The sequence below is a fragment of the Tursiops truncatus genome, chromosome X, assembly GCF_011762595.2.
Source record: "Tursiops truncatus isolate mTurTru1 chromosome X, mTurTru1.mat.Y, whole genome shotgun sequence".
In the NCBI taxonomy this organism is placed as follows: Eukaryota; Metazoa; Chordata; class Mammalia; order Artiodactyla; family Delphinidae; genus Tursiops; species Tursiops truncatus.
The window spans coordinates 115439074-115466496 of record NC_047055.1 but is presented as its reverse complement, the minus strand read 5'-3'; the positions used below and the strand labels follow the sequence as shown (position 1 = coordinate 115466496).

The 27423-nt window shown below is 42.2% G+C and overlaps 1 protein-coding gene across 6 annotated transcripts; it reads right to left on the bottom strand.

The window, feature by feature from the left end:
* Positions 1-436: 436 nt before the first annotated feature.
* On the bottom strand, positions 437-26127 carry RBBP7 (RB binding protein 7, chromatin remodeling factor). 6 transcript variants are annotated; one of them, XM_033850028.2, is made up of 13 exons: positions 25834-26127; positions 24876-25020; positions 18697-18842; positions 17818-17877; positions 14873-15046; positions 13612-13727; positions 9231-9391; positions 8317-8443; positions 8122-8199; positions 6681-6757; positions 4686-4743; positions 1631-1741; positions 437-895 (listed from the first exon to the last, which is right to left on the bottom strand). In XM_033850028.2, exons 1-13 carry the CDS (start codon positions 25847-25849, stop codon positions 827-829), a joined length of 1338 nt encoding a protein of 445 aa, XP_033705919.1. In that variant the 5' UTR covers positions 25850-26127; the 3' UTR covers positions 437-826. The 6 variants fall into 6 exon arrangements, with proteins under 6 accessions (XP_033705919.1, XP_033705920.1, XP_073655201.1 ...); XM_033850029.1 differs by lacking the exon at positions 25834-26127 and adding an exon at positions 25297-25459; XM_073799100.1 differs by lacking the exon at positions 25834-26127 and adding an exon at positions 25297-25459 and having other exon boundaries at positions 14873-15019.
* Between the last annotated feature and the right edge of the window lie 1296 nt (positions 26128-27423).

Below are 27423 nucleotides of genomic sequence, written 5' to 3'. Positions count from 1 at the left end.
GACTCACTAAAATGCTTAAAAAATATTTCTTTAAAAAAAATCAATGCGAAAACCATCCCTAGCTGGCAGGCCTCACAGAAGAGGTTGAGGGCCAAGCTGCAGGCCAGTCTGTCCCCTTTGCTCACCTGCCACACAAGCTTTTCTTTCTTGGGGAGAAATCTCGTGTTTGTTTAAAGCTGCCCAAGTTAAGGCAGAAATAGCATATGGGTCAAATGACATTAAGTTTTAGGTAGTTCTAGATTCACCAATCAAGCACAAAATACAGACACCTAACTTCTCCCCACGTCTGCATAGGATACCATCGCGTACCTTGGAAAGAAATTCAGGTAGTTCTCAGCATGTATACCCTGACAGCCTCCTCATGAAGGGACATGCATAGATCCATCCATACACACACACACACCCCCAACCCAGGTTCTAAAAGAATAAAACAAAGTTTATTTTAAAACTTTATTTCTGCAAAGCCAATCAAGAAGTGTTGGAGGGAAAAAGTGTAAAAGTTAATTATTCTTGCATATTTAGGAAGAGCAAGCACTTAGTTTGAGAAAACAAGGACTTAAAATAGTTGAATCAAAGGCAGTACCCTGCTACTGTATTTTAAAACAATGGCTGATGATCTTTCTTAAGCAACATTCCTTTCTTCCCTAAAAGCTACAATATGATACAGTACGCAATAGCTCACTTGAAAAGTGCTAGGATCAGAAGGTAAAGAACGCCATATGCCACCCCACTTAGACTTTCTACTATACAATGCCATTTTGGCGCTTGATAAATCAAGCATTTGTGTAGCATTACATTCAACAGAAACGTTTCTCATACTTTGGGTTTAAGATCCTTGCCCCTCCAGTTCCGATGTTGTGACATCTGACTCTTCATCATTGTAAATATTTTCAGCCTGGAGACAACCAAATAAAATCAGAGGTAAAACTCCCCAAAGATTTTACAAGACTATCTAAAAATAGCATTCACTAGTTCTATCCAGATTTTAGCTGTCACTGGCCAGCGTGATTTAGTGCTGGAAATTAAATGTGGACACATTTTGGAGTAAAACTTAGTTTCCTTTTTGTTTTACCCCCAAAGACCAATAAATTTCATGAGGAAAAGGCACGCCAGTGTTCTCAAAAATTATTTGCCAGCATGTAACTCCACACACACACCTAGCTGCCCATGCACTACTACTTATTTCAGTTATCCATAAAAGGTGTTTTCCAAAAGCATTTCAGACACTTCGACGGAGTGATAGTCCTGAAGTGCTTAGTGCACATCACCACAGAACTCAGTATCTCAGTGTGAACGCACTGATGTTTCCTCCCGTATCCTTCATGCCTACGACATATCAGACACTGGACATGGAGCAGTGATGCCAAGAGCCCAGCTGATAAAGGGCGTAACGATCATGAAAATCGGAGCAGGTGCTATGTCTACCTCAACGTGCACAGATTTCTCCCAACCCAACAGGTGCATATTGAACTTAAAGACTGCTGTTAAAATGGAAAAAGGTCTTTTCAGACTTTCTATAAATATTTGATATAATATGTACCTAAATGTTTGATATATGTCTATTACATTACATCATTAGTAAAATCTCTCCAAGATAGTCATTGAGGAAAAATAAATACTTTAGGCTCACCATTTGCCATATCTGCATGATGTTATCCTCGGACACCGAGCAAATGACCCAAGGCTCATTGGGGTTCCAACTAAAATCTGATATCTTGGCGGTGTGTCCTCCATGAATAAACTGTTAATAAGAAGAAAAAAAGCCTTGGTTTCATATCTCATGTTAGAAGTTAGTTTTTAGAGCATCAGTCTTGTAACGGGTCGCTGAACTGCAGTTTGGAGTGAGGGTGGTACAGGCTTAGTAAGCCAGCCCTCCACCACTCTTGATTTTGGCAACTTCCAAACCCTCCAAAAAAGGTGATAGGATAGTACAACGAACGCCTGGATAACCATCACCTAGGTTCCCCAAATACTATTTCGTTAACACACCACCTGCTGAGCCACCACAAAGTTGCAGACAGCACACCTAACCCCTAAATACTTCAGCCTGCATCACCAAAAACAAAGGACATTTTCCTTCACGACCACAGTGCCATTTCCATAGCTAATATAATTAACACTAAAATTCTGCCTCATTAGCAAATATATAGATACAAATATTCAAGGTCATACATTTCCAGGATGTCTTACGTTATACATACTCTCCTAAAACTGGCCAACCTGGAGTCTCCTGGTTCTTCTGTGGCCCCCTGAAAGATCCCCTTCTCCCCCTTACTAATGGAAAGGCATACTTCTCAGCCATCCTTCAATCTCTCCTAGGCACACTGCCCCAAGGCTGGGGGAAAAAAAGAATTCTTGGGACTCCAGAAGGTCCCCCATAAGACCTAAACCGAGGTATTTGCTAAGAAATGCTGAAGCGGGCAGTCTTACTTCCTGCACTGGGCTTTATTTATCTTAGAATTAAGATTCAGAAGAAACAGTTCTTGGGACTTCCTTGGTGGTCCAGTGGTTAAGACTCCGTGCTTCCACTGCAGGGGGCGCAGGTTCGAGCCCTAGTCAGGGAACTAAGATCCCACGTGCCACGCAGCGCGGCCAAAAAAAAAAAAGAGGACTTCCCTGGTGGCACAGTGGTTACGAATCCGCTTGCCAATGCAGGGGACACAGGTTCGAGCCCTGGTCTGGGAAGATCCCATGTGCCGCGGAGCAACTAAACCCGTGCACCACAACTACTGAGCCTGTGGTCTAGAGCCCATGCTCTGCAACGAGAAGCCCGCACACCACAACAAAGAGTAGCCCCTGCTCACTGCAACTAGAGAAAAAGCCTGCGCACAGCAACCAAGACCCAGTGTAGCCAAAAAAAAAATTAAAATTAAAAAAAAGAAACAATTTTCACATGGAGAATATGAATACTTTGTTATGAACTGGTAAGTCACCCTTCCTGACAGAAAGTCAGATTTGACTTTAGTTTGACAGTGAGATCTATCTCCACCAATTAGGTTATATGCAATGTAACTATTTTACCTAGTATAAAATGGGATAAACAGCTTTTAAATATAGTCATAAAGGGGACATAAGTGAAAATCCTTTCAGACCACAGGCTTGGAATATATACAGGAGTCATTAAATCAAGACATTGTTATATTTAAATTCTTGTTAGTATCCAGTTTACTACACTTAAATGTCCCTTGATTTCAGACTCTCATGAAAAAAGAAGCAAAATACTAGTGGATTTTGTCAAGGCCCATGAAACTGTTACAGAGACATTGTACAAATACATTGTCCTCTCCCTGCAATATCAAAAACTAGCAGGAAACCTTAAAAACATTATACACTAAGTGCAAGGATCAGTCACAAAAGACCACATACTGCATGATTCCTGTCATATGAAACATCCAGAACAGGCAAATCTAGAGAGATAGAAAGTAGATTAGTGGTAGCCGGGGGCTCACAAAAGAAGACTGGGAAGTGATGGTTAAGGGTACAATTTCTTTTTGAGGTAAAAAAAATATTCTGAAATTGACTTGTGGTGACAGTTGTCCAACTCTATGAACATAGTAAAAATCACTGAAGTGTATACTTCAGTGAACTGTATGACCTGTAAATTATATCTCAGTAAGCGTTAACAAAGTAAAAAAGAAAGAAAAAAGTAAAAATGGTTGGTAGCAACACCTTAGCTAAAAAAAGACTTAAAAAATTTACGAGGCCCTGCATCACAAAACAGACTTCTCAAATTAAGACACCCAATACAGAATACAGCATTTAGATGCTGTCATCTGTCTATGGTAGCACTTTATTGAGAAATACTATAAGCAGCAGAAGTATTAACACTGAACGCGCTAGTACGTCAGGCACGGTAACACACAGGGCAAGGAGTAAGGGGGTCTCGGATGGCCATACTATGTGGCATCTAGTGAACACCTTCTGTGTGCAGGGCTCATCCTCAATGGCCTTCTTTACCTTTTAAAAGTGGTGGGCAAAGCCCAAGCATTCCAAAAATTAGTACTGGCCTAAGAGCTAAATATACGTTACAGAGGAACGAGTGGTTATCTGCCAAATGACTGGTGGAGATAAATGTTGAATTCAGAGTGAGGACAAAGAACCATTACCAAGTCTGGCAATGAATCATAGAAAAGTGACCTGAAGTGTACAATGAAGGACTCAGAGTCAGGAAGGATGAGGACAGATACCACCATGCAAACCTTCAAAGGGCCAAGGAGATGCCAAGATAATTTAATTAGGAATGGGAGGAAGATGGTGGGCACTGTTGGCATCAACAAGATCGAGGAAGCATTCATTTTTCTGAGCAGGGAACTTAATCAGGTCATTAAGTTTTTCCATACTGTTAGAAAGTGTTAAGTATTGCTAATTGAATATCAATGCCCCTCACCCCCAAACCCTCAGAAACATCATAATTGAGAGAATCAGTGAGAAATTATTATACACTATTTTTCCAGGAGCCTAAATTATTCTTAGTGAAACATTGGTAAAACCTACTGGGCTCTATTTACTATTTTCAATAAATGTCAAAACTCTATCACAATAACCTCCAAGGCCTCCAATTTGAGATCATCTTCAAGAGCTAGAATTTGAAGTTCTTGACTCATTTTCCAGATACATGAAACAATGACAAATAGTCCAGTCTGCATATGACATTTCATCTTGCATTAAGAAAAGCCAATATATACCAGGAGTTCTGGAGGCCCGTCTTCTGCATCTTCTGCTGATTGTTCTTCTCCAATTTTGCTATTGAGAAAGAACACAATGCCTTCATTACTGAAATTCTTCTAGCATCTATGTTTGCAAAGCCAGCATCAGCCCACAAATCCCATCCTAAAACACACACCCTAAAAGCAACTTACTTCTCTAGTGTTATCGGTTAGAGTTTTTGTATTAATTATTTGGTGGGAGGGTGTGGTGCTTACTTCCTGGAAATGGTAATAAGAGCCGTTCATAACTGAAGCTGAAGAATAGTAATTATTGTTAATAAATATTAACTTAAAATTCATTCACTATTTTAACTGAGGTGTTTCCTGCATTAGGATTAAAAGGTGAAAAGAATATAAAATATCTACAGAAGAACTGATGCCCAGTCCCTACACTTCACTCTTAAAGCCTTTTTCATCCCAGGAGTGAAATACAATTACACATCAGTACTGTAGATGTGTCTAAAGATATGACAACAAAACAACTTTAACTATGGAATATATAAGCCAAGGAAAGGTTAAGTTTTAATTTTTTCTTATCTTAAAAACGTCAATTTGTAGAATTTGCTGCCAGCAGTTCCAACAGTGAAATCACTTGTTACACACCAATCATCAGCCCTGATACCTAGGTACACAGGTGGACTTTGCTAGTAATAGCTGCTTAAAAAAAAAAAAAATACAGCCAAAATACACAACTTTCCATGTGCTAGACTTTTTCTTTCCAATAAAGCTAATCGAACAAGCCAAACACACGGGACTGCTAGACAATTATGTTTCTCCTCCCACTGTCAGGAGAACAATCGCTAACATCGACCATTTTAATCCATAATTTTATCTAATGTATGCTTTTAACAGCAAGCAAGACATGAATAAACTTTAAGAAGAAATTATACAATGCCTGCAAATTTATTTACGGCACCCCTAAAGACAATCCAGTTGCCAGGACATCAGACTTTCAAACCTTGCTGCACCAGTTCATACAACACTGTAGTTTTTGTTTAAGGTTTCTAATTTTACTACTAAAATTGTTTTCAAGTTAAAAAAAAATCACTCAAGTGTCTGTTTTAAAGATTCTCTACATTTGCAAGCACCTATCACAGCCAGAGTTTGTTCCATAAGAACACAGAACATTAGATGTTTAGCAGTTTTACAACACAAGCATTTTATTCTGCAGTGTCTCTATTCCATACACTGAAAAGTGGGTCTACTGTCTCTGTAAGTAAGGCAGCCTTGACTAAAAACTTAGTCCAGTTCAAAGCAATACAGGTAGGAAAGAAGTTATTTTCAGGAATTTAATGATTTAAATTTGAGATAAGGACATCTTACAGAGATGTATGTAACGGAACATTATTAATGGCTCTAAAGGCTCAAAAAAAGCAAAGGAGTCTGAAATTCTTGCAACAGCAACTCTGCAGTCAAGGAACTTTAAGAATTGGGAGCAACTCTTTACACAATGAGCGCCCAGAAGAACTTAAGATCTCTGACAGCACGGGCTGTGCTTATCCTGTTCCCAAGTTTACCCCAGCAGCTACACAACCCACAGCGGGAGCTCATACCTGCGAAGAGAACCAATGAAAGCACAGAAGAGCAAATGGTAAAAAACCTGAGAAAGACTAGTCCTGCAGGTGTAAGTGTGACCCAAGGAGACATGAACAGCTAATGTCTTTACCCCCTTCTACAGCAGAAGTGTTTTCAATGCCATCATTTTGATGTTGAAACACACATGCACCCCCGCCCCCTGACTTCAGTCCTAATTATCAATAGAAAAACAAAACTCACATATGCATAAATTTACTTTACAGTCCATTTGCTGATTCACTTCTATTTTATGGAACAGACTCTTCAGGAAGGTACTTAAAATTAATATTAGACTTATTAAACTGGGGTTAGCAAATTGCTCTTCTAGTTTATGAATTACTACATAATCTGCCAGATTAGCATATTTATGCAATTTCTTGTCACCAGATACCGAGTTACCTTAAATCCCACACGTTCAGGCGGCGATCAGTACCACTTGAAGCCAGAATAGTTTCGTTATGTGGAGACCAGTGGACCTAGCAATACATATTTGAAAATGTAAAGAATCATCCGTTCCTAAGTTTGTGGATATTGTTCTAATCCTTGACATTTTCCCATTTCGTGTTCTATACCCTCTCCTTGGCCTACAAGCCCTCACCCTCTTTGTTCTGTCCCTTCAGGTACTCTTTTTTTTTTTTAAACACCTTTATTGGAGTATAATTGCTTTACAATGGTGTGTTAGTTTCTGCTTTATAACAAAGTGAATCAGTTATACATATACATATATCCCCATCTCTCTTCCCTCTTGTGTCTTCCTCCCTCCCACCCTCCCAGGTGCTCACAAAGCACCTAGCCGATCTCCCTGTGCTATGCGGCTGCTTCCCACTAGCTATCTGTTTTACGTTTGGTAGTGTATTTATGTCCATGCCACTCTCACTTCGTCCCAGCTTACCCTTCCCCCTCCCCGTATCCTCAAGTCCATGCTCTAGTAGGTCTGTCTTTATTCCCGTCTTACCCCTAGGTTCTTCATGACCTTTTTTCTTTCTTAGATTCCATATATATGTGTTAGCATACGGTATTTTTCTCTTTCTGACTTACTTCACTCTGTATGACAGACTCTAGGTCCATCCACCTCACTGCAAATAACTCAATTTTGTTGGACCATCTCCTCAGCTTTCCCCCAGGAAGGTCATACTCCCCAACACAAGGGAACTCAGCTAGGGGTCCAAATAAACTTATTCAGCCCCAAAACCATCCCAGAAGCTTTTAACATTTTCAATGAAGTATATTTTAGCCTATGCAAATCTCTGTTTTAAACCACATACAAGATATTTTTCACTAGAGGACCCACCATGCTGATATACCTTAAGGGAAGAATCTCTGGATTTCACTTTTTAAAATTTTATTTACTTATTTTATTGATTGACTGCCGTGCCACACCGCTGATCTCAGTTCCCCGACCAGGGACTGAACCCAGGCCATAGTAGTGACAGTGCCGAATCCTAACCACTAGACCACCAGGGAACTCCCTTCACTTTTTAAACTGATCCTATTTTGCAAGGTTTTTTCCTTCTACTTCTGAACTAAGAGTTTCTAAAAAGATCCAAGTTATTTCTCACTAGTTAACTTACATAGGAGAAGAGGAGCTTTCAAAAATAAAAAACAGGGATTCCCCTGGCAGTCCAGTGGTTCGGACTCTGCGCTTTCACTGCCGAGGGCGTGGGTTCAATCCCTGGTCGGGGAACTAAGATCCTGCAAGTCACGAGGTTTGGCCAAAAAAAACAAAACAACAACAAAAAAACAATGCCCACTGACCATGATATAAAAGAAAAAAATTTTTTGATTTCCCTCTACCAAAACGTTACTAAAATCTGACAGATATCAGAAAACTGTCACATACCTGGAAAATTTCATCTTTATGAGATTCGAAGGTATGGAGTTTCAATTTTAAATTACGCAGATCCCATAAAGCTACAGTCTGAAGAAAAATAAATGAAAAGGAATTCATTTATGCACTTTACATAAGAATTTTAAAATATTGCAGTAACAAGACCACTGGGTTTGTAAACACCAAGTATGCAAAAACTTAAGAAACCTTATCCGCAGAGCCAGTTGCGAGAATGAACTCGCTGTAGGGATTGAACGACAGGCAATTGACCTCAGCGGTGTGCGCATCAACCAGGTGGCTCGGCTTGGAGGTGGTGTTGGACCTGGTGTCCCATCTAAAACACAAAGGTACAAGCAAGGCACATAGCACACGAGCAGGCTGCTCAACCCGACCCAGCCTCTCTCCCCAACGCTCGGCGCCCACACCAGCACCACCCCACGCCACTGTTCTCTCGCTAACTCGCCCCTTCAGGGACACCAACCACGCAGAGTTGGACTTCCAACCACGCAGAGTTGGACTTCCAACAACTAACTGATATGTGCTAAACCTGCGCAGAACAAACTAGGGCTATTTCTGCTTTCTTGTTCCTTACGTTCCTGTCTGGATTACCAGCTATTTCAAGCGTACACAAAATACTACATAAAGAAAATAACAATTTGATACCTACAACCTAGCCTTGTCAAATTTCCGTGTTTTGCTTTGTTTGCCTCAGATATTAGCTTATGAGATAAAAAGCATTCCAGGCAGTTGAATGCAGCCCCGTGGCCATGCCTTGATGCAATCACTCTCTCCCTCAACTTCAATGCAAACCACCCTGATCCCAATTTTGATACATACCACTGCCCTAAGCATGTTTCTTTGTGTGTACATACCTGTTTTCCTTTCTTTTTCTAAATAAAAAGTTGTGTTCAACCATACAGCACAGTAACTTTTATGTAAAAAGGCCATACCAACTTGCAGTTTATTATGTCAATTATACCTCACTAAAGCTATTTTCTTTCTTTTTTTTGAAGGCCAAGACATAATTACAAAAAAAAGAAATCAAACCACAGGCCACCACAATCACTGATGGCCATTCAGGACACCCATATAATGAGACCCCACTGAATTTTCCACCTTACATCATAAGTTTCTGATCATCAGCAACAGATCCAAACAATGATTCATGCAGCAGGTGCCAGGCCACATCCTCTACAACAGCTGAGTGGCCAGTAAAAATCGCTTTAGCATCCACAATTTTGCCTTCCTTTGGTCCTGCATTAATATCCCACAGACAGACAGTCTGAAGAAGGAACAAAACAAGTTATAAGATACTGAATTTAAATGCTAACACCTTATTTAAAACACCTTTATTAAAAACAAAACTACTTAACTATATAAAAGTTACAAATAAACACGAGGAGGAAATATAAACAAAAGTAAAGCTTCATAAACAGAAGAGTGTATTGGTACAGCTTCCACAATCTGAGATGCAGAGGGCAAGGAAGATACAGTGTAATGGGGACAGGAAGACAGCATGGTGGCAGGCAAGAAATTCAAGATAGAGTTTCCACCTACATACATTCAGTCAAGTATCTAAAATTCACCCAGATTACACAACACAACACTGACAGCCTGGTGTTCGGTATCTACTGAACAGAAATGCACATCTTAAAACTTAACGCTGGGTTGGGAGACTGGGAATTAAAACTAAAATATGCCTCTTAAAAAGCAAAAGCCTTTGGCCAAGTCTCACTTCATGGCAGAAACCACTACACACATCGGGAAGTGCAAAAGGTGAATGACCTAGGAACCCCTATGAGGCTACTGGAAGACGGCACAGGGCCTGCCCACACCTCAAAGATCACAGATCAGCAGGCTCTGGGAGTTGAGTCTCTTCTTAACATCTCATCATAAAAATAGTTGAGAAAAGTCTTAAGTTTCTATGAAAAAATACTGCAAGCTATAGCACAATGATTCTCATCTCAATGGTTTAAAACAAGAGGTAATTCCATTAAGCTATATTCGACCTAATTCCACTGACACTAGTATCAGCTTCATCTCTTTATAAATCACTTTTTTTTACCTGAAAGGGTTTCTGTTACATAATACACATGGCCCTTAGTCTCTGTTGGTACTTGCACAATGTACATGCACGGAAGAGACGGAACGTGTGGAACTCTTGCCATCACCTGTTCCTCACCTCAGAAGGATCCTGGGAACATTAGCAAGATCCCTGGCATATGTGGAGCCCTTGGGAAACGTCAGCTATTAATTATGACTAGCAACTCCCAGCCTGGTGTCTTCAAAAAGTACTAGCAGTTAAGTTCCTGAGTATAACCCATCCTCCCTGTTGGGAGGATGTTCACTTTGAGGGAAACAAAGGAAAGCTTCCTTCCAGAGAACTGAGGTAGACCCTTGCTTCCCGGCCTCCCTTGGAGCATGGTTGCAAGAACATGACATGGGCTCAATCATCTGACCAGGTCTTTGAATTGTGAACAGCAACAAAAGGAGAATCTGTTCTGATGATTGGGGGGCGGGGGTGTTACTTCCACTTTCCAAGGGTGGCAAGAATGACATCCTCACTGGCCTAATTTGGGTCAACGACCCGGCCTCCCCTCTTTTCCAGACCATTTTCTAGCCGCCACAGCACTTCTGTGAGCTACCCTACCCAAGGCCCTTCCAATCAATTACTTTTCTGTTTAAATCAGCCAGCACCATCTTTGCAGCCACCAAGGAAAATAGTTATGGAAGTTCTCAAAAAAGTAAAAATGGCACTACCACATGATCCAGCAATCCCACTTGGGTATTTATGCAAAGAAAACGAAAACACTAACTCGTAAAGATATCTGCACCCCCATGTTCACTGTGGCATTATTTACAATAGCCAAGACAAGGAAACAACCTAAGTATCCATCAATGCATGAACGGATAAAGATGTGCTGTATATACGCAATGGAATACTACTCAGCCATAAAAAGAGGAAATCTTGTCATCTGTGACAAAATGAACTTTGAGGGCAGTATGCTAAGCGAAGTAAGTTAGAGAAAGACAAATACCACATGATCTCTCATATATGGAAACTTAAAAACAACAACAAAAAACAAGCTCATAGACACAAAGAACAGATTGGTGGTTGCCAGGGGTGGAGGGTGGGAGAAATAGGTGAAGGGGGTATACATTTATTTTTTAAAAACAAATTAAAAGAGATATTTTTTAAAAGCACTCAGAAAATGCCCCTGAAGAATATCCTTAAAAACAAAAAATAAAAATAGTAAAAATTTAAAATTTACAAAAATGTAGAGAAAAATTATAGAAAACAAAACAAAACAAAACCATCAGCCAGAGTTGGTTTTGGTTGTTTGTAACTAAACAATCTTGATTGGGCCAATTGCCTACTTTCAATATTTCAAAAAGCTGAACAGAAACTGCAATTAACAGACAAATAAAGAAGGTCTGTGATGTGACAGGCCCTGTTCTAGGTATGGGGATATACTAAGGAAGAAGGCAAGTAACCTTCTCTCACAAAGCTGACATAAAACGCTAACTGTGGCCAAGTTACATGAGCTTTCAAAAGCTCCAGAAGTCTACTCTCGGCTTGTACTTGGAGTCATACCAGACACTTCAGGCTTACAGCATGGGAACCATGAAAGAAAATATGGGGCTGTTAGTGGCAAGAATGCTACAAACGTTGATCTATAATAAATTAACAAGATCACTTTGCATTTGTGGGGTACTTTTCATTAATTAAAACACTTTATATTAAAAGATGCCAAGGCAACTCAACAGGGAAAGATTGGCTGGGAAAGCTAGATAGCCACACACAGAGGATGAAGTTGGACCTCTACACCTCACACCATATCAAAATGGATCAAAGACCTAAATATAAGAGCTAAAACTGTAAAATTCTTAGAAAAAACATAGGTGTAAATTTTTGTGATGTTGGATTATGTAATGGTTTCTTAGATACGGTATCAAAAGCAAAAGTGACATAAAATATATAAACTGAACTCAAAATTTAAAACTTCTGGGCTTCAGAGGAAATCATCAAAAAAGTGAAAAGAGGGCTTCCGTGGTGGCGCAGTGGTTGAGAGTCCGCCTGCCGATGCAGGGGACACGGGTTCGGGCCCCGGTCCGGGAAGATCCCATGTGCCGCGGAGCGGCTGGGCCCGTGAGCCACGGCCACTGAGCCTGCGTGTCCGGAGCCTATGCTCCGCAACGGGAGAGGCCACAACAGTAAGAGGCCCGCATACCGGGGGGGAAAAAAAAGTGAAGAGACAACCCAAAGAATGGGAGAAATTTTCTAAAAATCATATATCTGATAAAGGACTTGAATCTAGAATATATAAAGCACTCTCAAGGAAATACAAAATGAAAATGGACAAAGGATTTCAATACAAATTTTTCCAAAGATGGTACAGAAATGGCCAGTAAGCACATGAAAAGATGCTCAACACCATTAGTACATATAAGTCAAAACCACAATGAAATACCACTTCACACCCACTAGAATGGCTATAATAAAGACAGACCATAACAAGTGTTGGTGAGGACATGGAGAAACTGGTAGCCTCATACATTGTTGGTAGGAATGTGAAGTGGTGCAGCTGCTTTGGAAAAGTTTGGCAGTTCTTCAAACAGCTAAACATAAAGTTACCACATGACTCAGTAATTCAACTCCTAGGTGACTACCCAAGAGAAATGAAAACATACCTACACAAAAACCTGTACAAAAATGTTCAGAGTAGCAATACTCAAAAGTAGCCCCAAGGGGAAACAACCCAAATGTCTACCAACTGATAAATGAATAAATTGTGGTATATCTATATAATGGAGTATTGTTCAGCCATAAAAAGGGATGAAGTACCGACACTGCTTTCACATGGATGAACCTTGAAAACATTAATGCTAAATAAAAGCAGCCAGACAGAAAGAGCCGCATACTATATGATTCCATTTATATGTAATATCAAGAAAAGACAAATCTATTGATTGAAAGTAAACTAGTGGTTGCCAGGAGCTCAGGGAAGGAAGGAGTGACTGTTAATGGGTATGGAGTTACTTTTTGTGACATTTGATGAAAATGTTTTAGAATTAGATACTAGTGATGGTTTCACAACTTTGTAAATATACTAAAACCTACAGATTGTACACTTAAAAAACAGTATAAAAAAACCCAAAAAAACCAAAAAACAACTAAACTAAAATGTAATTTATATTCATCAGGCCTCACAAACACTTTAAAAAGAGTCTCCATTACAGAGGTCCACTGTTAAATAATGGGACACCTTTTGCCCACTTTCCTTCCACTCTAAGGCTGCTTCAAAAGAGCTTTGTGGAATTCTAAGGCTCCAAAAGGGCAGTGTGATAACCATTTCTCTAAATCCTGTGGAAATGTTATCACAACAATCAGTATTATCTTAGAAAACCTTTCATCTATTAGTCTCCATCAGTGCAGAGCTGTCCGTGACACAGTCTTTAACTCTCAGTGCATGAGTAGATTAGGAAGAATAGGTTTCTCACATGGTCGTCAGATGCACTTAAGAGATGTCCACTCAAATTAGAATTCCAAGAAAGACCATAGCCTTCCTTTTGGTGGCCTCTTAACCTAAGATCAGGATTACATTCTCCACTTGGGTCTAAAAAAAAAAAAAAACAAAAAAAAAAAAGGAGGAAAGAAAAGAAAAGAAAAAAAAAGAAAAAGAAATACATTAACTACTAAGTGATTATCTGTTTATCAGAACTGGTAAGAGCAAATTCCCACTCCTGAGTGAGCCGTAACATTTATCATAATGCCTGGAAAAGCACCACACACAAGCAAGGACTTGGTTTCACCCACGACCACCCTGAAAAGCTGTTCTCTCTGCTTCCCTGAAAAGCTGTTCTCTGTGCTTCATTTCAAATACTCAGTGCAAACCAGGTTTCGTGACCATAAAATGACTTGTTCCTTTGCAAAACCTAGTACTAAGCTCTAACACAAAATACTGAAAACTATACCAGCCCACAAATTTACATGGTGACAACCCACCCCAGCTCCAAGTCCAGTTTTAAGAACATTTTTGTGAGGAAACAGTTAACACAGCAGGTCTGGCTGTTCAGTCCTTGCATGTCTCCAAGGTAGCCTGCAACCATGACTGACCTAGCCAGCCCCTGGGAATGTGACTCTCACAAAATTCTTCATGTCGCCGTCTGATGAAGCTGTGTATGCCCAGAGCAGTGGGGCATGCTGTGGCAGCTTGTCGAGACCTGTAGGATTGTTGAGCAAGATTCATGATGCATCTGGCTTCACTGCTGGGGTCCTGAGTTTCCCTTACCATGGCTGGTCACAGAGCAGAATGTACCTGTGTGACCAGACCTCCATAAAATCCCCAGACACTGAGACTCAAATGGGCTTCCCTGGGCAGAGATATTTATGCCCCTGTGGTATGTGGCCCCAGAGGAGAAGGATTCACAAGACTATGCCTGACCTCTCTGGACTCTGCCTGATGTGTATCTTTCTCCTCCTGCCTTTGCTCTGTAACCTTTGCTGTAATAAACCTTAGCCAGTTTTTATTCCCGTTTTTCTGCTCTATATCCTTTGCTCTAATAAACTTCAGCCAGGAATATAATAACCTGCTGTGAGGTTCTTCTGTTAAATCACTGAACTTGGCATGGTTTTGGGACCCCTGAAACAATTTCTAAACCTTTAAAAATTAGAGTATACTAGTTTGAATGACGTCAAAGCTATTATCATTTTGAATCAAGAAGAAGGGTCAAGCAATGGTCTGACTTTATTACTACATACCTGGTTTAGCAGGGTGCTTTGTATAGTCAAAAACCAGCACGTCAGAAGACGGCGTTTTTGTAGCAATGATGTGAGGATTCTGCGGCATGTAACGAGCACGGTTTACTTCTCCTTCGTGGTTAATTTTAATTTCACATTCAATTTTTCCTGTTACAGAACCAAAGCCACCAAATTCTAATGTGAGAAGAAAGAAATAAACACATACACTTACGATTAAAATTCACAAGTCACTCAGTTTAATCAACCTGAGATTTTAATCTGACAGAATACAACACAAATTGCCAAGAGAGAGGGAGAGAGGGCACGCAAGAACACAAAAATATAGGCTCGCTTGTCACTTGGAATTAATTTATTCTCGAAGCCCATGTGAATTGGAAAATGTTGATACCTATTTTATGCAGTTCAGTTCCACCTTGGACTTAAAACATTTAAAAATAAGCTTCTTTCAGTTGTGAAGATGATGTAATTATTCACGAAAATTCAAACAACCACACAATTAACACACCTCAGCCTTTTAGTTCAAATACAACTCATTTGGAAGTGCTGAAATTAGAATTGTATTTTAGGTTTCATTAAGACAGGTTCATCCTCAGGAGTATGAACACTCCTTGAGTCTAAAGTCAAAAACATCCTCATATCGGAAATCCAACTAACACCCACTCAATCCCAAGACAGACAGGCAGGCAGGCAGGCAGACAGACGGACGGACAGACAGACAGACACACACACACACACACACACACACACACACACACACACACACACACGCGTACGTCAGTTCCACCAGAATCCCTGAACACATTCAATCCAGTTGAACATGTCGGTTCAACTGCTAGTGGAGTGCCAAAGCTAAAATGAGTGGGCTAACCTCCCTATCTGGTGTAGGAATATGACTACAATGTTAAATAGTTACTAAAAAGGCCTTGGGGGAAAAAAAAGGCCTTGGAAAAGTGAGAAAGCCACATAAAAAGTGTAACTTCGGAGCAGAAGCAAGGTGATAGCAGAAAGAATACAAGTAGAGAACATCTAAGCAGATAAGAGCAAACAAGAACATGTTCTCTTTTGTGCTCGTAGATACAAATCTGAATTAGTTGCTGACTTGAAAAAATTCGGAGGCTTCACATTATAACTGTTACTTCTTCCTGACCTATATCTCTTCTCCTTTGCACATTCCTTTTCAGCTCACCCTGTGTCTCAGGTCAAGTAACACTAACTCAAATGCCTAATGAAACCAGGCAGGTAACAACTAAAACAGACTGGCTGGGGCCTGGCGAAAACACACCGAAAGCAGTAAGCCTTTTCTCAGTTTCAGCCAGGCCCTGCTATGTGGGAATGCTCAAGCAACACTAGCTCCCATGCCTTACTATCAGAATTTAGCCATTCTTGGGAATTCCCTGGCGGTCCAGTTGTTAGGACTCAGTGCTTTCACTTCGGGGCCCGGGTTTGATCCTTGGTTGGGGAACTAAGATCCCGCAAGCCACGGGGCCGGGGGTGGGGGGATGGGGGGAAGAATTTAGCCATTCTTCTCTATGGCAAACACTGCTTACGATTTCTGAGGCTCAAAGTCATAGCCCATTTCACACAACAACTCTCACACAACCATACGCAATCACCCATTTCCCTCTTAGCACTTCCCCTTCCCATCGAGTCAATGGAAGAAAATGCCTCAGCCTTTCCAAGACACCCCTCCTGATCCTATCACCTGCCACGACCAGAGACCCTGCTCCAAAGCTGCCGCTTTTATATTTTCAATCTCCCACCACCGTGGACCCCAAGGATTCTTTCTCACCCTTCTGCTACAAAGATACTCAAGTTTCCAAATTCCTTTAGTGAAAACAAACTGAACAGCTCTCCTTTAATAAAAGCTGGGCTTCCAGGTAAGATTTACTGTGTACACAGGGCTTTGTTTTCTCAAACTCAAAAGGAAAAGCTTGAAAAATCACTATCTTAATGACAATAGTATCCATTAAAAATACCATAACTGAAAATTTTAAAAGGCGTTAACTGTGAATTACTGTAGTCACTTGTTAGAATGTAATTCACTGGACAAGTTACTAATAACAATATCTCCATGTATCATGCACAGAGACTAATTCTTAAGCTGAAAGTCCAATTAAGTACATAGTTTAGGACTAACAGCCATTAAAATTTTTCTGATTACAACAATATTTACAGAAATAATGCATAAGGTTGTAGGGTAATGGACTATGAATTGTGGAAGTGGTAAACTGAGTAAATCATTTTGGAAAAGGTTTATATTATTTTAGGTTGGCAATGAATATACCACACAACTCAGCAATTCCACTCCACTACATAAGTTCTCCCACGTGTACGAGGAGATGGAACAAGGATGTTCACTGAAGCATTGCTCTTAACAGCAAAACACCCACACAGATACAATCCAACTGCCCCTTGATAGAAGAATAAATTAAGGTTTAAGCATAATGGAATACTATACGGTTGTTAAAAGAATGACCTAGGTATTTACATAGTATACACAGACAAAACTGAATGAAAAAAGCAAACTGCAAAACAACATTATGTATGTTTATTACTGTATGAATAATAAAAAATACAAATAGTTGAAAACGGCACACTAATTTCAGGACCGTGATGAATTCTGGAGAAGCAAGCAAGGAGGAATGGAGTAGGGTGGCAAGACTTTAGCTAAAAAGTAGAATTTTATTTTCAATAAGAAAGCTCTATTCAACCATTTGGGGCTGTGGGGAAAGCACTAACCCAGCAGGTCTGGTTGCTTAGCCCTCACAGTTCTGACGGACACTGGGCCCATGACTGACCCTTGACCAACTCCTGGGACCATGACCTCAGAATGTTCTCGATGTCACTGATGGGTTGATTTTGTGGGGTACATCTGAAGCAAGGGACCATGCTATACCAGTCTGTCAGGGTTGCTTTGCACAAATATCAAGACTGATGATACGCACCTGATTTCATTACGGGGGTCCCGAGTTCAGCTGTCATGGCTGGCTGCCAATATGATGTGCCTACAAAACCAACCGCCATGAAAGATTGAGACCCTGACCCTCGAATGGGTGTCCCTGAGCAGAGATAGTCCACACTTGTCCCTGTCGTTTGCTGCCAGAGGGAAAGCACATCCTGTGTGGCCCTGGATGAGACTTGTGCTGGACCTCTGTAGACTCCCTGAGACTCCCTGATGCTTATCTTTTTCCTGCTGCTTTTGTATTTTTCATTGTAACAAACTTTAGCCATGAGCATAATCTGCTGAGTCTTGTGAGTCCTCCTAGCAAAATCACCAAACTTGGGTGGTTGTGGGAATACCAAAACAGGGGGATGTATGATTGGATTGGGGGATGGGAGTCAACAGCTTCCATAAAAAACCCACTATTAACTGTTTGGTGTAAATGCCTCCTGACTTTTTCCTATGCCTACACCAACACATATTCTTACTGTTACCAAAACAGTTACTATAATCACACATACCAGTTACTCACTTTATTTTGGAAACCTTTCCATACCAGTGCATACAGATTTATCTCCCTGTCTGTGTGTAAAATTCAAAGTTAGGTCATTCTTAGTAACTGCTGCACAGTATTTCAAACATACCATAATGTGTTTGACCAACTTCCTATGAACTAACATCTGGGTTGCTAGGTTGAGCCTAATTTTTCAATCTTGCAAATACTGCTACTGTAAAATCCTTGTGCACATGTGGTGAGTAGTTCTGTAGGATAAAGTCCTAGAAGTTAAACTGCTGGGCCAAAAGATATTAGTACAACGTTTTAATAGCATATAATTAGAGGCCTATTCCTTGACACCAATGCTGGAATATATGGTATACCTACCACCCTTCTCACTGTCACAGTGGGAAGCATCAAACTGTGCATCATCATTCGGAATATGGACTCGAGCAACCACAAGATGATTCTGCTCATCAGATGTGTGAGTCCCCAGCACTAGCCAATGAAGGGCATAATCCTTTCCTTCTGGTCTGTTTAGGAAAGAAAGAAAGTCATACTAATCCTTTAAGAAATCAGTTGCTAACAAATCCAGTCCATCACCCATCCCCATGTTCATAAATCATGACTTATTGCCTAAAAAAAAATCTTCAATTTTAAATACACTAGTTGTTTCTGGTTTCCGAGTAAGAAGCAACAAAGTACAACGGAAAAAAAAAGTGCTGAGTCAGAAAAACTGGGTTTAAATCCTGGCTCAAACTAAAATTAGTTATACGCAATTCCTTAAATCACAACTTCCCTGTGGGCCTCAGTTTCTTCACCTAAACAACAGGTTATGAGTGAAAATGGCACTACGTGAAAACCCCTTGTTTATATTTACGGTGCTTAAAGCTTATAAAATAGGCATTCTCATTTTTACGGGAGAGGGGAGGTGGGTCTTTGTTACCCTATTCTGTGGAAACTCACTTTGTGGCTGAAGAAATCACTGATACCTCTTGGCACCCTGGTCCAAGAAATGATTTTGCATCTGCATCTATTAACAATGCTTAAGCAATGATTCTGCATCTGGATCTATTAACAATGCTTTCCCATTTGTACTATCTAGAAGAGCAATTTTCACCTGTGTTCCATGGTCCCATCTCAGTAAGGAAGGCTGAGAAGTAAGGCTCTGGGCCCCAGCATCAGACAGCCTAGACTGTTTCTAAATTCCAGTTGCACAAAGGATTCAGTGGTTTAGAAAAAAAGGTTTGTGGGTTACTTCTAGGCATGTAATTTATTAATAACTGGGCTTCCCTGGTGGCGCAGTGGTTAAGAATCTGACTGCCAATGCAGAGGACACAGGTTCGAGCCCTGGCCCGGGAAGATCCCACATGCCACGGAGCATCTAAGCCCGGGCACCGCAACTACTGACTCTGTGCTCTAGAGCCCGAAAGCCACAACTACTGAAGCCCGCGCGCCTGGAGCCGGTGCTCCGCAACGAGAAGCCACAGCAAAGAGAAGCCCGCGCACCGCAACAAAGAGCAGCCCCCGTTCACCACAACTAGAGAAAGCCCACGTGCAGCAACAAGGACCCAACACAGATAAAAGTGAATAAATTTATTTTTAAAAATCTATTAATAACTAAAAAATACAAGATGAAATTTTACCAATATTTGGCTTAGGGTAAAAAACAGCAATAAATACACAAAAACTCCAAGAAAAGAATAAGGCAGCCATGGCTAAGCAACAGCAGTTTATTTGAAAAAAGACATGGGTCTGAGTCGACGTGCATTCAGTGACCAAGAATACGACGTGGCTATCAAAAAAGATAATTAATTTCATCTGAGATGACCTTATATAGGGAAGAAGGCAAAACACATGAGCATTCACTCATTTTTAACTGGAAAAACTACACTTAGAAAATTAGGCTCTAGCAATGTACTTTAGGAGGATTTGGACAAAATGAAACCTTTACAAGGAATAGTGGCTTAAAATGAAAGGGAACCTAAACATATCTCATGAGAACCGTTTGAAAAGAAATAGGAATACTTGAGAGAAAGGAGGCAGCACAGAGCAATGTTAGGACTGACATAAAAGGAAGAAAGTGACTTCTTTTTAATGGCATTAAGCAGAAAAAACTAAGACCAGCAGGTAAAGTTACAGGTTAAACACGTCAATCCATCATATGACCTTTCTAAGGAGCAGGACCACAGATGGACTAGAGGGTCTGAAAAACTCCTTTTGACTCTAAAATTCAATTATTCTGGTTTCCCCTGACCCGATCATCACATAAGGATTTTTCTTTTTACTACAAATTCTTTCATCTCCATCTTTAAAATACAAGCCTATTTTCCTGAGCCAATCAATATCTATTTTCCTCCAATACTGGATGCACCTAAGGCTGCAGAAGCACTCATTATAAAAGACCTTGTGCATTTTCAGTGCCAGAATCCTTTGACCACTTTAACTCTACTGCTAAGACATTCACCCAACAACCACAGATTATCACAAGGTTATTCTCAGTAGCATTGCCTGAAGCAGCAAAAGACTGAAAACAAATATCCATCAATAAGGAACTGGTGACATAAATTATAGTATATCCATAAACGGAATTTTATGGAGCCTTTAAAACAAAAGAACATATATATAAGCATGCTGATAGGAAAAAAGTCTCCAATATAAACTTCTAATTAAAAAGTCAAGTGATGTAGTTAGGTGGTTGGACCTAGATCTGTAATACAGAGTGAAGTCAGAAAGAGAAAAACAAATACCTTATGATAACACACATATACACTACTATGTATAAAATAGATGTCTAATGAGAACCTACTGCATAGCACAGGGAACTCTACTCAATGCTCTGTAGTGACCTAAATTGGAAGGAAATCCAAAAAGGGGGGATTATGTATACATATAGCTGATTCACTTTGCTCTACAGCAGAAACTAACACAACTTATATTGTAATGCATGTATACTCCAATAAAAATTAATTTAAAAAAAAAAAAAAAAAAAAAAAAAAAAAAAAAAAAAGTCAAGTGAATTGGGAATTCCCTGGTAGTCCAGTGGTTAGGACTCCATGCTTCCACTGCAGGGGGCATGGTCAGGGAACTAAGATGCAAAGTCAAGTCAACAACTTGCTACCAGAAAAAAAGATGGAGGGACACAGCATGTACTTCTTCATGCCGGCAGGATGGATAAGAAATCACCAAACAAGGACTGCCTCCACTCTGGGTAAGGGAACTGGGAGAATAGAGGATGTGGAAGGGGGACTTATGCAGTTTTGTATCATCTGAGTTTGAATGTATACAGAGGTTTTTAGGTAGAGAGTAAGTCTTAACATGTTTAAGAAATTATCCAATTAAGAGATATGAAATAATGATCTAGCAGTTTTGGAAAATAATTTCTTAGAAATACCTAAATAAAAAGTTTAAAGAGCCAAATCAATTATATGGATGATCACCTAAGTGAATTTAAGGACAACAGCTCAGAAAGTGCAAGTAATCATTCGGAAGCATGCTGTATGTAGGCAGAAGGCCAGCCTGATGAGGTTGAGTAGAGCCTATCTCTCAAAGAGCCAGGCTATAAGAGTAGCCAACATTTTTACTGTCCTACATAGTGACGAAACACAATCACAGTCCCTTCATACCCTAAACAGAACCCTGCAAAGCACCAGACAGCCGTCCTCAACACCCAAGAATGCAGGCTGGCTGGCATTTTCTTGCATTCCCAGAGCCACTGCACGTACCACAACCAGATCCCACTTCTTTGCATGCAAAGAACACCATGGAATATATAATTTAGTTAAAGTATTTTCTGTTAAGTTCCTAAGTGTTAATATAAAAGTAATATCTGGGGGGCTTCCCTGGTGGCACAGTGGTTAAGAATCCGCCTGCCAATGCAGGGGACATGGGTTCGAGCCCTGATCTGGGAAGATCCCACATGCCATGGAGCAACTAAGCCCGTGCACCACAACTACTGAGCCTGCGCCCTAGAGCCTGTAAGCTACAACTACTGAGCCTGTGTGCTGCAACTACTGAAGCCCATGTGCCTAGAGCCCGTGCTCCACAATAAGAGAAGCCACTGCAATGAGAAGCCCACACACTGCAAAGAAGAGTAGCCCCTGCTCACCGCAACTAGAGAAAGCCTGCGCACAGCAACAAAGACCCAAAGCAGCCAAAAATAAAAATTAAAAAATTAAAAAAAAATAAATTAAAAAAAAGTAATATCTGGGCTGATATACACAGATCTATAAGGCTGATATACACAGATCTATAATTTTAAAATCTTTACGCAAAACATGTTATCGGTAACATTTTAAAAAGACTTCAGTATATTACTCAGCCATAAAAAGAAATGAAATTGAATTATTTGTAGTGAGGTGGATGGACCTAGAGTCTGTCATACCGAGTGAAGTAAGTCAGAAAGAGAAAAACAAATACTGTATGCTAACACATACATATGGAATCTAAAGAAAAAAAAAGTCTAGGGGTAAGACGGGAATAAAGACGCAGACCTACTAGACAATGGACTTAAGGACACGGGGAGGGGGAAGGGTAAGCTGGGACAAAGTGAGAGTGGCATGGACATATATACACTACCAAACGTAAAACCGATAGCTAGTGAGAAGCAACCACATAGCACAGGGAGATCAGCTCGGTGCTTTGTGACCACCTAGAGGGGTGGGATAGGGAGGGTGGGAGGAGGGAGACGCAAGAGGGAGGAGATATGGGGATATATGTATATGTACAGCTGATTCACTTTGTTATACAGCAGAAACTAACACACCATTGTGAAGCAATTATACTCCAATGAAGATGTTAAAATAAATAAATAAAAATAAAAAGACTTCAGTAAACAGCATTCATTGAAATACAAATGGAAAAAGAGAGATATTCCACCCTAACAAATGATTTCTGAATAGGAAAGGGTGGGAGAATTACCATCAGTCACCATTTACTGTGTACTCACTCTGTGCCAGCACTTAAACATGCACGATCTTATTTACTTCCTCAAGTGTAGGCTGTCAGAACCATGAGCACCTCCATTTACGGACCAGACTACTCCAGGATAGAGACTGACCAACTTGCCCTAATTCACAAAGCTAAGAAGCAAGGGGCAGAATTCAAACTCACGTCTCTAACTTTAAAGCCTCGGCTCTTTTCTACAGTTAGAGTAGGTCAAAAAGATCCAAGCCAATGTAAATCATCTGCTTAACAGGAAGACACAAAGAGTCAAATGCACATGATGCTCTAAACCAGAACCTCAATACCCTTAAGCATTTGACGGTCAAAGTTATAAATGTCAAGGATTAGAAACCTCCACTATTTAGTTCTTGGCTCTTCTTCCCACATCTGCACATTTACATTGAGATTTTTGGGAGGCCCAGTGGAAGTCCCTAACTGTATGGAAGTCAATGTTCACATATGGAAAATCTGGCCATCATATGAAGAGTTTTATATGAAGGTAATTTACTCTTATTTTTAAAAGTTCTTGCAAAATCCCCTCTCTAGAGTTTGATTAATCCTCATTAAGTTATATGCTCACAATACTCAAAAATTAATACACTTTTAAAGTACAAAGGCACGCGCACCGCAACAAAGAGTAGCCCCCGCTTGCCACAAATAGAGAAAAGCCCGCGCGCAGCAATGAAGATCCAACGCAGCCAAAAATAAATAAATAAATAAATTTATATTAAAAAAAAAATAAAGTACAAGGCCAAGTTCCTACTAGGAAAAGTGCAACTGTATGAGAAAGATAACCTAGTGCAGAGGTTGCCTCAACTCTGGGGCCACCTGGTTTGGGTTCGAAAGCCTGCTCCACCACTTACCAACTGTGTGACCTGGGGCATGTTATGTCATATCTCAGCCCCAGTTTCCACATGATTTAAAAAAAAGAATGATAAAAAGTAATTATTGTACTGTTGTATTAAACCAAATAATAGGACATAAAGCTCTTCAGATGCGCCAGGCCCTGTTCTAAGTGCTCAATAAATGTCAGCAATTATTACCAGAGAAATTTTACAAAGAGGTGCAAAGAACACTCTTATAAAAACCAACAGCAACCTCAAAGTGTATCCCATACTATAAGCCAACACCACCACCTTTTCGTTGGTGAACTGCTGCTAAATTCTCTTCACCTTTGCCAATTAAGACGTATTCATCTTGGGGGCTGGTTACAAGGGTGTATTCACTTTGTAAAAATTCATCAAGCCACACGCTTATGATTTGTGCACTTTTCTGTACACATGCTATTTTCCCATAAAGTTATTAAGAAATCCATTAGTCTGGGGCCCAAAGAAATGCTGATCTATATTTAAGTCCAAGAAATGTCAAATATATCCAGTGCATCCTACATATATCCTTAATCTCACAACAGATTCTTTGTCCCCTTTTAACGCCACATTTATACGTCAGAAACCACCCCATAAATCGCTTAAGTCCTGAAAATAAAAATCACCTGCCACATCACGCAAGGTCTAAATTGACGACTTGCGTATGTTCTATGTATAAAACGCCAAAAAAAAATCCTAGGAAATTCAAGTCAATAGTTAAATTTATGCGAAATAAAAGTTGCCAGAAACCCTTACTTAGTCACTTCAGGAAGCCACTGAACGGTAAGGCTCGGCCACTGAAGAGCATGGGTCATAACCAGGTCATACAGAAACGGTGTATTCTTCTTCCAGATTTTATATTCTTCATTGATGACACGCTCCTCCACAGTATCTTCAAACACTGAAATTTGGAGAAAGCCCACACGATTAAGTGGCTGAGAGGAATCGGAGTCACAATCTCCACTGGAGGTCACCTCAAGACGACCACACCTAATCTCCTCTTTCCCTTTACCTCTAATTTGGACACGAACAACCAACTGCTCTTCCAGAACGTGGAGAGAATATTAACACCAGGGAGCTTATTTTTTTGCACTTTAAAATCAATACCGCCTGCGTATACAAAATTGGGTAATTACACAGACAACGCAATTGCTTTGCAGGTTACAGCTGTTCGCACCTGTTCCAAGATGACGACCCGTATGTAGAGGACCTCCCCGACCCATCCGGCGAGAAGAATCCACGTGTAGCAGAAACCCATCAGCCCGCTCCCTCCATCCCCCACCAGGAGAGGCCTCTGATCCCACGAAGCCCGCGTCGGCAGCCATAAGCAAGCGGGTTCCAGAATCCCCCGGACAAGGGCCGCGACCCCGAGGCGGTCGACGCGCGCGCGTGTTAGGAGGCGCCGTGCCCGCTTTCCGGCGGCAGAGGCCGCCTCCGCCCGGGGGCCTAGGGAGCGCCGCCGCTGGAGGGGGGTGGCGGGAGGGGAGGGTGGCGGGAAGGGGGCCCAACCCGCGGCCCCACGCCCGGCTCCGGAAGTGCTCGGAGCCCTCCGCGCTGCGGCCCCGTCCCGCGTAGGCCCCTCGAGCCGCGCGCCGAGCCTCGCGCCCGGCCCCGCCCCCTGCTCCTCACGCCAATTCGCGCCTTTCGCCGGCGCGTGCCGCGGCCTCGCACGCCCGCCGCCCCCCGCCGCGCGCCGCCCCGCAGGGCCTCTTACTCTCTTTACTCGCCATCTTGCGTCGGGTGTTCGCCCCTCGCCGCCTCCTCGGACTCCCCTTGCTAGCCAAGAGCAGCCCAACCGCAGGCGCTCCTGCCTTTCCCAGGCACGTCACACACTTCTAGCTCTCGAAGCCTGAGCTCCGTCTTACAGCCTGGGTGCTCCCCAGACGCTGCGTCCTTCTCTCTCACCTCCTCCCCGCTTACGGGTACCGAGGTCTGAGGCGCTCTTCTCTCTCTCTCCAAACTTGGAACGAGACTTTTCAACCCGCGCCTCCCAGCCCGCCCAGGCAGCTGAGCGCAGGCGCATCCGCCCTGGGAAAAGTGAGAGGCGGTGGCGAGGCGGGCCTGGGAGCCGACGGCTTCGTCGCCTCGACCAATGACGTGCGGCAGGCAGGTTTCACGCGGCGTTCGGAGGCGGGCTTCTAGGGGTGGGCGGGGCGTTCCGCGGCAGGAAGTCGGCGAGGCGCAGGCGCAAGGACTCGCCCGGCGCTCCCAGGGCCGGCCGCGGGGGCGGATGGGGGCGCGCGGGGGTGGGGCGAAAGGAGGCGCGGCTTGCAAGCTGCGTGGGGGCTGCGAGCCCCGGGGCGGCGAGCCCTGAGGCCGCGGGGCGTGGCTGCTTGCAGCGGCCGTGGCCGTGGCGGTGGGGGTAGGGGGCAGGGAGGCTGTCGCCGCTTAGCCAAGCAAAATCTCAGAGCGAGAAAGGAAAATGGTTTCTAGTCTCGAGAGACTACTGTGCCCTCAAAGTCTCCCTGACAGTCGCGGGCATGCAATTCTCTGCACCCGAAAGTTCTTCCTCCAGCCGACTGGCCTTTTCTGGGGCCTGGTCGAGCCGAGGTAGGGTTTGTCGGAGGCAAAGGGGGCCTTTTGCAGAGGCCGCGGGTGTTTTGTGACTGCAGAAGCCGCCGGGCCTCCCTAGTAGGCTAAACCTGCGGCCTGTTCAGGCACAGGCCGCAAACGCTCCGAAGCTGATTTGAATTACATTTTTGTTTGTTCACAAATTTGAGTCCTTCAAATTATGTTTGAGGCCTCTCGTACTGCGGGCGATTTTGTCCCTGCACTGGCGTTGTGGTCTCTGTCCTAGCCCCGGGCCCTGCTGAGTCATACTTGTCACCTGCAGGGGTCCCAGTGTGGCCCCACCCCAAGCTGGCGAAGCTGGAAAGAGCTGGGCACAGCTGACCTGCGCCGGCTTGCCGGAGGCTTGCTCTGCCCTGGAACTTGGTAGCCCCTAAGGAGTGCTCGGGGGTGAGGAGAAAGCAGGCTGCAAGGCCAAAAGGGAATGAAAATGAGAGCCAGGAGCAGAGGGGACGGGGTGGGGGGAGGTGGCCGAGGTGCCTAGTGCAAAGGGAGCCTCAGTCTACATCCAGACTCCGAGAGGCTCCCGCTGAAAAAGCACCCCCGCGCCGGGACACTTGCTGCCGTGATGCTTTCCAAGCACCTTCTTGCAAATGACGATGGTGATTCTGAAACGAAATCGTGCGGTTGCTGCTCTGATGTCCACTTTTATGATCGGGAAACGAACCCAGGCATTACTCTAGTCCGTGGCAGAACCACTCGTATTACCTTATATAGAAATTTACTGTCTGGTGTC